At 36.4% G+C, this 10,110-nt stretch overlaps 5 protein-coding genes across 5 annotated transcripts; 3 read left to right on the top strand and 2 right to left on the bottom strand.

Annotated features, from left to right (window-relative positions):
* Nucleotides 1-253: 253 nt before the first annotated feature.
* On the top strand, nt 254-1,643 carry LOC126753811 (28S ribosomal protein S22, mitochondrial). Its single transcript, XM_050465515.1, has one exon. It carries the CDS (start codon nt 383-385, stop codon nt 1,550-1,552), a length of 1,170 nt encoding a protein of 389 aa, XP_050321472.1. The 5' UTR covers nt 254-382; the 3' UTR covers nt 1,553-1,643.
* Nucleotides 1,621-3,141, bottom strand: LOC126753818 (zinc finger protein 354A). Its single transcript, XM_050465529.1, has 2 exons — nt 2,863-3,141; nt 1,621-2,796 (listed from the first exon to the last, which is right to left on the bottom strand). The coding sequence occupies exons 1-2, from the start codon at nt 2,929-2,931 to the stop codon at nt 1,774-1,776; spliced, it is 1,092 nt and encodes a 363-aa protein (XP_050321486.1). The 5' UTR covers nt 2,932-3,141; the 3' UTR covers nt 1,621-1,773.
* A 527-nt stretch (nt 3,142-3,668) lies between these two features.
* On the top strand, nt 3,669-5,423 carry LOC126753788 (NF-kappa-B-repressing factor). Its single transcript, XM_050465493.1, has 5 exons — nt 3,669-4,095; nt 4,224-4,446; nt 4,506-4,632; nt 4,687-5,045; nt 5,103-5,423. Exons 1-5 carry the CDS (start codon nt 3,759-3,761, stop codon nt 5,317-5,319), a joined length of 1,263 nt encoding a protein of 420 aa, XP_050321450.1. The 5' UTR covers nt 3,669-3,758; the 3' UTR covers nt 5,320-5,423.
* Nucleotides 5,411-6,886, bottom strand: LOC126753801 (pre-mRNA-splicing factor RBM22). The gene has a single exon (XM_050465503.1). It carries the CDS (start codon nt 6,756-6,758, stop codon nt 5,499-5,501), a length of 1,260 nt encoding a protein of 419 aa, XP_050321460.1. The 5' UTR covers nt 6,759-6,886; the 3' UTR covers nt 5,411-5,498.
* Nucleotides 6,887-7,529: 643 nt separating this feature from the next.
* Nucleotides 7,530-9,713, top strand: LOC126760581 (ATP-dependent RNA helicase abstrakt). Its single transcript, XM_050480327.1, has 3 exons — nt 7,530-8,450; nt 8,515-9,046; nt 9,114-9,713. The coding sequence occupies exons 1-3, from the start codon at nt 7,587-7,589 to the stop codon at nt 9,614-9,616; spliced, it is 1,899 nt and encodes a 632-aa protein (XP_050336284.1). The 5' UTR covers nt 7,530-7,586; the 3' UTR covers nt 9,617-9,713.
* Nucleotides 9,714-10,110: the final 397 nt, after the last annotated feature.

Below are 10,110 nucleotides of genomic sequence, written 5' to 3'. Positions count from 1 at the left end.
TATGTTCACTATGTTTTATTCATAGTTAATATATACTACCTTTTCCAATATGCAATACGAAAAAAATTTACAATTACATTTAATTTTATATATTTGTGTTCAGTAATTTACATAATCTGTAACTTTGCTTTTTATTTGTTAATAACATTAAAAAATATGTTAAAAAGTTAACATAAGAACATAACATACCATTGTTAATATCGATTGATTTCGAGTTGTCTATTCGATAGATTTTGTAGCTCGATATAACTTTTAATTTTTCGCTGTAATCAGTCGCATGCAATGAGTTAACAGCTGTTTGTTTCTATTAATTTAGTGAAATTTGTGGCTTCATACTTTCATTAAAAAGTGAATTAAATTCTAACATAAAATATATACAATAATGTTCCTGCGTCAAATATATAACTATGCTAACCTGCGAACGAGCTTTCATGCTTTGCAACGAGCAGCCTTTTCAAGTGGCAATACGGGCACAGCCTCTGCAACTTTACTTTATGATCGAGATCCACAACCACAATTCACCGATCCTGAAACACAAAAGCTGCTGCAGTCCATGACACAACTACAGCTCGAAAAAATTTTTCAGAAGACAACAGTGCCAGACAACTCGGTGGACTACAAACTCATGACGATGGACATGCTTGAAGATGAGTTTCGTAAGAGTATTGAACGTGCGAAAAAACGTTTGCAAATGCCCCCTGTCGTACAAATGAAGAAGGATGAACGGCGAATCATATCCAAAGATAGTGCGTTAAGCGGCTTCTCAGACACAAAATATGTTATTACAGATATAACATACGGATTACGGCAGACAGAACGAAAAGTTGTTGTTCGTCAAACCGACGGCACGCTAGAGCACGCACCAATGGAGATAACTAAACGAATGCATCAATTATATTTTCCACTTACTGGACGTAGTATTCGTATTCCACGTATGTTTGAAGATGAGCATTTACAACGTTGTTTGGATGAACAAAAATATTTATTCATTTTGAATCGTATGGTTGTGCAATTTGACCCTTTCGAACCCGAATTCCACACCATTAGCAGCCGCGTATATCAACACATCAACGAAACCAAGCAATTTGATGTATTACGTTCTACGAGACATTTTGGTCCAATGACATTCTTCTTTGCTTGGCATCGTTGCATTGACGATTTGCTTTACGATATGGTGAGAAGGGATTATCTGCAAAATGCAGCCGAACTCATTGCACTGTTATATAAGTTACACGATATGGAACCGAATTATAAAAATATTTTGAAACAAATTGATGAAATTAAGCCTAAAGATGATTTGGCATTGAAGGAGCTTGAAAAGGCACTAAAACGTACATCGAGTGACGTTAAAGAGGATATACAATCGGCTATTGGCAAAACACAAGTTGATTTTGAAATGGATGACTTGTGCTTACCCTTCATAGAAGATTACATTAGTAAACATGCTCTTAAGAAAGTTCAGTTGGAATTAGCAACACAAACAATTAAGGAAATCAATGCCGAGAAACGGCAGTTGTTTGAAGGTATAAGCAAAGCGCATGGCGTAGCCTAGTTGTAAAATATTTATTAATTTGTTGGGATGTATAGATTGAGAAACGAATAAAAGTAAAACAAAAAACGTTTAAGTTACACATAAAGCGTAATTCTGATTTTATTTAATAAATACCTATTATTATCAATAAATTATTTGGAATTAAATGTCATAGCCTAGCATATTATAGTTGATAACTAGTTTATTTCCATCCGCTAGAACTTTTAGTCACCAATTATCTATTACTTCAACTTTTCTAACCTTTCACTAAATTTTTTTACACATCTTTTACGGTGTTTTGCAAATATAGACACATTTAAACATTTAAGTAAACAAATATGACAACGCAATTTTTTTCGAAAATACAGTCGTAAATGTTGCTTGTTTCTAATGCTTAAAATATGTTTTCGGCGAAGTTTACCATTTTTTGTTTGACTTAATTTTTTTTGGAACAAAGGTAATCGCCAGAACTTTGGCAAGCACGTTTTTTGTACTGTTGAGTGATGTAGCAGCTCCTTCCTTTTTCTAAACTTCTGTTTACAGCCTAAACACCGGTAGGTAAGCAAACCAAAGTGTTCTTTAATATGATCATATAAATCAATTTTTGATTTAACAATTACTCCACATGAGTATAACGGGCATTGTTTAAAAAGTCGCTTCATTTTTATCTTTGTTGCTTTGTTGGTACATTTATGGATTATTAAAAGATTTGCATGTTCAAATTTTTGGCCGCAAAGTTCGCAAAGCGCCGGCGGACCCCAATGTGTCGCCATATGTGATAGTGTTTGTTTTGAATTAGAACAAATTTCACCACACACTATGCATTCTTTTTTGTTATTCCTGTAGAGATAGGTATTTTTTTCCACAAAATCTAAAAATAAATGATATTCATCGGTTTCACATTCCTCCAGTGGGTTACTATCCATTGGCATTATTTCACTGTTTATGTCATTTTCAATATCACATTGGATGCCTATATCTTGTTGGTTAAAAAACTTAATGGTCTGCTGTTCACGATTTCGTAGTGGGTTACGGCTATCAGTCTGAATAGATTTATGAGCAATATCGACTTCTACCATAACGCCTGCATCTTTGGTTTTATGAAAAATATGAAAAACGCCATTTTGAGGTTTTTCCTGTATATTAATATTTTCGGAAGAGAGTATCAATGTTTGTGGCAACAATATTTCCTCTGCTTCTGCCATTTGACGTGTTATAAACCTTGTTTCTATGACTATCATGTCCGGAATCTCGGTCACATACATCTTTAAAGATATTATAGCTAATAAAATTTTTCAACAATAGATATTTTATTAATATTATAACATTACCTGATGAGCTACTAATGGTTTTTGGGGTTGAATGAAGTTTTCAATATTTACAAGAACAGCAGTATCCATGTTAAAGCTTTTGTTTGTAGAAAAGTCGTGAACACCAAATAAAGAGTATATTTTAATACCTCATATCACAAAACAATACATTTATAAATAAAGTATGTGTTTTATAGGAATAGCGTTTCAAATTATAAAAGTTTATTTAAAATATTATTTATTTTGTAACCACATTGATAAACAAAAACACTTCTAACTTTTTGATTTTTTGGTTTTTGCCGTAATATTGATCTGTCAAAAATGTTGACATATTTTCTTTTGGGTTCACAACCCGTTTGCCGCAGGGTTGCTGTGTTGCAAATAATTGCTTGAGTTCATATTTCTTAGCAATGAACTGGAAAATTTTAGAATATTAACTTGAGAATAATAAATTTTACCCCTACCTTACATCAGTATTCTGAGTTTGATTAATATTTTACAATTTATAAGGTTAACAATACAATCGCGTGTTACATGAGAACCTTTATGGCTGATTTACAAAAAACTTTTGTTTCGTTTAACGTCTGACATCTGCTTACGAAGAAAAGTTCGATGTATGCCTTTGCACAAGTACATTTATATCGAAGCGAAACGAAACAAGCCCCAACAAAAGCAGCTAATATTGTTATAATATCTTTATATTGTTTCTTTAATATGAACTGTCATAGTCGAGCAAAGTTGTATGTGAATGGGCCTTTAGTTGAATAATAATGACTTACCGAGTACGGAATGTCAAGTGAACACAGCCAAAATGCTTCATGTGGTTTTTTCATGTTTTCTTTATACCGAATTTTGTCTAGCCGCATTTTCATTGCTCTGACCAAAACATAAAAACTGTAAATTTTAACTGATATTTTATGGCGAGTTCATCAAAGAAGATTAAAAACAATGAAGAATTCCCCACGGACTGGGATATTGACTATTACCGCGCTGATCATGAAAGTGACGAGCATTGGCAAATGAGACGCCACTTTATGGAGCTGCATAAAGATAAATTCCCGGAAGATCGCCTCGTGTGCCTTGCTGCAGTGTTTACGAATATGGAGTTTATGGGTTGCCGATATCCATCCGAGACCATGCAACTGGTGGCCGAGTTGTCGAAAGAAGTTGTAAAAGATTATAGGAAAAGTCGAGAGACGCGGCTTAAGCGTACTTTTGTAGCAGCTTCAGAAGCAGCTGAGGCACGCGTCAAAGGTAGACGATAAAAAACTACAAACTCAAAATAACGTTTTAGTCTTAAGAATTTATGTGAGTACTTGCTGCCTAGAATATAGTCCAATAAAATATTTTCTTCGTATACCCATACCCATGAACAATTGCAGCTAGGTCGGGTGGACATTCAGGAAAGCAACAAAATCTTAATCGAAATAATTCTGATAACAGCAAATTATCTGGAATGCATAAAAGTAATAATCTCTTTGAAGGCCTACCGTTCGGTAAACTTGTATTATTTTTAATCGGTGGGCGCAATTGCTTGCGTATGTCTGCCCAGCGATGTAATATTGAATATGAAGAAGAGGAAGTCGAATGCCCAAATGATAGAAAGTACGTTGTAAATTGATTTGTTTGAAATATTATATAATCTAAGAAATACCGTTCTTTAGAAAAATTAATATGTTCTTAAATGGAAAGTTGGTAAGCGATGCATGCGAGGAAAACCTGAAAGCAGCAAAGGCGCAAGTTTTCAACAATGCCTTAGATGTGCTGCAAAAGAAATGTTATTCAATAAAGGTAACATTTTGCGTAATATTATACCGTAATTATGATTGAAAATGCACTTCTTAGCCAAATCCACTGCGTGATACAATAAAAATAAATAAATCCAATAATGAGATCGTTTGTGGAGTTGTAAAACAGCAGGCTGATAATGCAGAAGATAAAAAATTAGATGCGTCTAATAAAGGCTATAAAATGATGAAGCTAATGGGTTGGACCGGTGGCGGCTTAGGCTCCAAAACACAAGGCCGTGAAGAGCCAGTGGGATACTTGCTAAAAAATAATCGCGCAGGTCTCGGGAACGAGTCTTGTAAACTAGATCGCAAATATTTTAGACAGATATTACAGAATTATCTTGAATCCGAAGACATACGTGAACTGCAATTTGAGCCATCTTTTACAAAGGAAGAACGGGCAATGCTCCACGAGTAAGATGTTCTTATAACTTTTTCTTCAAAACCTATTTTTATCTTTTCCAACTTTAGAATTGCTGGAAAATTCAATTTAAAGTCAACTAGCCATGGAAAAGATGCAGAACGTCGTCTGGTTATATCTAAGAAGACTATTACCAACGAGCAAATTCTAAATGAAATTTTATTAAAAAAGAACCCCAGCTATATGGATAAGTATTTTGTACAAGTTCCAGAGGCGAAAGCTCGTTTCTATCCAGAACACACTGAAAAATTAGATTTGGATATGTAAAGATTCAGGAAGTTGTAGTTCGTTGCCCTGCACCCTCCCAACTAAGTATACATATACATCTAAAGTAAAGTTTTATAATAAAAATTACGAATTATTGAAATTAATCTCTTTTTTTTTTTAAATGTTCTAAACGAATATTGTGTATGTATACAAAGCAAATTGTATTAAAGTTATTACTGTTACTTTTTCACTGCACCCAAACGACTGGGATCCTGACTAGGATAGTGTACTTGTCCTGGTGCACCGCCAGTTGGTGGTGGAGGAATAGCGTCCAGAGCCGCGCCGGAGGTAGATGGGATTGGAATATTTGAGTATGGGGCTGCGTAAGCCTGTGAATACATTTGATACGACGACGCAGGTATAAGACTTGGTGGTATTTGATGTAGCTTCATACCAGGAGGTAACACGGTGACCTGTTCTTGCTGAAGATTGAAGAAATCATTCGGATTTGCCACAGGAGTTGGCGGTACGGCGGGCACATCAAAACGTCTATCTGTTTTTGCTAATCCAGTTTGTTTTGCTTGGGAATGTGCCCACTTGATCGTTGATTTACGTCCGTGCAGCACTAATTTGTTAAATGTACGTTCAGCTGCTAGTTCGGCTGCTCCACGCTTCGTATACTGAACGAACGCACATTGCTGCCGTGGAACTAAAGCAATAGATCGAATCTCGCCATACTGATAGAAGTGGTCACGTAATTCGGGTTCTGTTATTTCTTCGGGCAAATTACCCACATATAAAGTTGTAATATTTCGATCTTCTGGCGGTTCCAGTGTGGGCAAAGTAGCTGCCCGTTTCATAATTTTTTCAGCAACCGGATCGTTGCGCCCATAGTAACGATCTTTTATGTTCTGCTCACAAAGTGGATCATCGGGTTCATTGGGTTTGTCATGACGATATGGGCACTCTTCGCCACGTTTGCACTCACCTTTGACCCAGAATGAACAAATATGTGGTCTATTACGTTTATAATAAGGAGCTGTGCGTGCAAGTTTTGCCAACATCTCGTTTGCGGCCAATGAACGACCAACTGCACCCGCCGCCTCAGTACCATCACCATCGGCTAAATCGCGATCTATATTCTGTATATAGTATTCCTTGTTTACATCACTCTGCGGAATGGTATCGGCTACTTTAAGTGCAGCATCACGAACTTGTATCGGCAGTCCGTACTCCAAGTCCAGCAGACATGTCTGGCATACATTTTTCAGACGAGCACATGTTTGACAAATTTCTGTCTTCTTAAAACGCATACGCGCTCCAGGGCACCATCGAAATATAGTAAAGGGTCGCGTGCAAATCTTGCACTCCTTACCAAAACGTTCTTTGATCATACGCACATAAGGATTGTCGCCAAGGCATGTCTGACACAGGATTGGAAATTCGGCATCTTCCCAATTTTGCCTGTTGTAGGTATTTGTTGTTTTTGACATAGCCATTTTGGATGTTTATTTTTCGACGTGTAATTACGGTGATAAAAGCAATTAATGTATATTTACTGGAAAAACGAAGTATTTATACCGTGGAAAAAATTTTATCAACACGATGCATAAAGCAAATGAAAAATTAATGAAGTACTGTATGAAATGAAATGCCAAACTACACATTTTTTGATGCTGCCATATTTAGCGAAATTATTGTTTTAAATTTCGTAAAAAGAATTGTTTTTAAGTGGCAACATATATCTCAACATTATGTAGGCTATGGCTTCACCACGATAGTGGCTAGTTTTGGGATTGCAGATTCTAATAGAATTGTCAAATGGTGAAAATAGGTGTATACAAGAATGCCGATCCAACCCAGGATGGCATTTCCCTATAAAATATCTGAGCAACTATTCTTCAATATGTTCACAAAACTTTTTTAGGGTGTATTTTTATCGACATGTTTTTACTTGATGCACTTTTATTATATATGTAGATCCGTTTCAGTTTCCGCATCCGTTAAATGTTAATTTTTATTAATATACATCGAAAATAGCTATTTGTTTTAAATCGGTTCAGGAGAAACGGTCCTAGTAAACTTGTATCTTATTGCGGGATTCTGTAACCATATAAATTATATCTGGCATCACCGTTCATAGATGTCAAAGTGAAGACGCGAATTTCGCAAAATATAAGATCTACAAACATCTGCTCCGATAACATTTATGTTAAAATTTTGTAAACAAGTTGGATTATATCTGGCATCACCGTTCATAGATGTCAAAGTGAAGACGCGAATTTCGCAAAATATAAGATCTACAAACATCTGCTCCGATAACATTTATGTTAAAATTTTGTAAACAAGTTGGAGAAATGACAGAAGTTCCACAAACTAAACGATATCGTCGCGAGGAAAATGAAAACAATTCAGATAATGACGAAGACGATGCTTATGTACCTTATGTTCCTGTTAAAGAGCGTAAAAAACAGCAGTTAATGAAACTTGGTAGAATTGTACAGCTCGCCTCGGAAGCATCAACACAACCGAAATCCTCCAGTGAAAATGAAGGTGACGAAGAGTCCCAAGGTGCTAATGAAGCCGAGTTATGGGGGCGTAAGTACAATATTAGTTTACTTGATCAACATACGGAATTAAAAAAGATCGCTGAGGCAAAGAAGATAAGCGCTGTGGAGAAACAGCTTAAGGAAGAGGAGAAGATTTTGGAAAGTGTGACACAACAAAAAGCTTTAATGGGTGTTGCTGAATTGGCCAAAGGTATTCAGTATGAAGACCCTATCAAAACTAGTTGGCGTCCACCACGTTATCTGGCGGTTATGACAGAAGAGCGACGCAATGCAATACGCAAACGTTTAAGAATACTTGTTGAAGGCGATGATGTAGCACCACCCATACGCAGCTTTCGTGAAATGAAATTTCCTAAAGGCATACTAAACGGGTTGTCCGCAAAGGGCATTAAAAAGCCGACGCCAATTCAAGTTCAAGGTATACCGGCCGTACTTTCTGGTCGCGATTTAATTGGTATCGCATTTACTGGCTCGGGAAAGACATTAGTTTTTGTGTTGCCTATTATAATGTTTGCATTAGAGCAAGAATATCGACTGCCTTTCGAAAGAAACGAGGGTCCTTATGGGCTTATAATTTGTCCATCTCGCGAATTGGCAAAACAAACATACGATATTATTATGGTAAGTCCAAACGATTGCATATAACGAATTGTTTACTAAGTTATATTTTGTAATAATATTGCAGCATTACAGTAAACACTTGCAACAATGTGGTATGCCTGAAATACGTGCTTGTTTGGCCATTGGCGGGTTACCAGTTTCAAGCGCAATGGAAGTTATACAGAGAGGAGTGCACATCATGGTTGCGACACCAGGTCGTCTAATGGACATGTTGGAAAAGAAAATGGCCACTTTAGATATATGCCGTTATTTATGTATGGATGAAGCTGATCGTATGATAGACATGGGTTTCGAAGAAGACGTACGTACTATATTTTCTTTCTTCCGTGGACAACGTCAAACACTACTCTTCTCCGCTACTATGCCAAAGAAAATACAAAATTTCGCCCGCTCAGCTTTGGTAAAACCGGTAACTATCAATGTGGGACGTGCCGGTGCGGCTTCGATGAATGTGACACAGGAAGTGGAGTATGTTAAGCAAGAGGCGAAAGTGGTACACCTTCTGGATTGTCTGCAGAAAACTGCACCACCAGTGCTTATATTCGCTGAGAAGAAACAGGATGTCGATTGCATACATGAATATCTGCTACTCAAGGGTAATTTTCAATGATTTTTTGCTATTTTTATAACGATAAACTATACAATAAGAATCGGCATTTTTAGGCGTTGAAGCTGTAGCAATTCATGGTGGTAAGGATCAAGAAGAACGTTCACGTGCAGTCGAAGCTTATCGTGAGGGTAAAAAGGACGTGCTGGTTGCTACCGATGTTGCCTCAAAAGGTTTGGATTTCCCGAATGTGCAACATGTCATCAACTATGATATGCCTGACGACGTAGAAAACTATGTGCATCGCATTGGTCGTACTGGACGTTCGAATACGAAAGGACTTGCCACCACATTCATCAATAAAACTGCCGAACAATCTGTGTTGTTGGATTTGAAACATCTATTAATCGAAGCTAAGCAAAAAGTACCCGAATTTCTCAATGAGCTGTGCCCAGAGGCAGAAAACTACTTGGATCTCGGTGATTCACATGGTTGCAGTTATTGTGGTGGTTTGGGTCATCGTATCACTGAGTGTCCAAAACTGGAAGCTGTGCAAAGCAAACAAGCTTCAAATATTGGACGCAGGGATTATTTATCAAATACTGCTGCGGATTATTAAGGTCCACGCAGTGGCTCAGTTTCGAACTGATGCTTTTATAAATGTTAACTTTTATACACAGTTTTGACTATTAAATTTATTATATAAATATAGTGTACATACACTGGTGTACTTATAAATATATTTGTTAGCACATGTCTAATGAACTATATTGCCGGAAATTCCTCTACTATACAAATATACGTATGGGTCATTCCGGTGTCCAATTGAATTAATTGATAAGAAAGCCGTGTGAATTAAAAACAATTCTTAGAAAATGTCTTTGTTTGTCAACAGATCATGAGCGGTTTACGGTCTAGCGGCAGGGTAATATGTTCATAAATATAACAATATTTAATTGAATATATGAATGTGCATATCAATCAGTAGGAGCATTCGGCTTTAAATGTAGTACATATGCATATATTCAACGGTTCTTAGAAATTATAAATCATCACTGCTCAATTGATAAGCGTATTTTGCTCTCGGATGCTGATTTTTTGTTATCACCAGTA

The sequence above is a fragment of the Bactrocera neohumeralis genome, chromosome 2 (assembly GCF_024586455.1).
Source record: "Bactrocera neohumeralis isolate Rockhampton chromosome 2, APGP_CSIRO_Bneo_wtdbg2-racon-allhic-juicebox.fasta_v2, whole genome shotgun sequence".
NCBI lineage: Eukaryota > Metazoa > Arthropoda > Insecta > Diptera > Tephritidae > Bactrocera > Bactrocera neohumeralis.
Note: the sequence above shows the minus strand (reverse complement) of the source record. Positions and strands in the feature narration are given on the sequence as shown.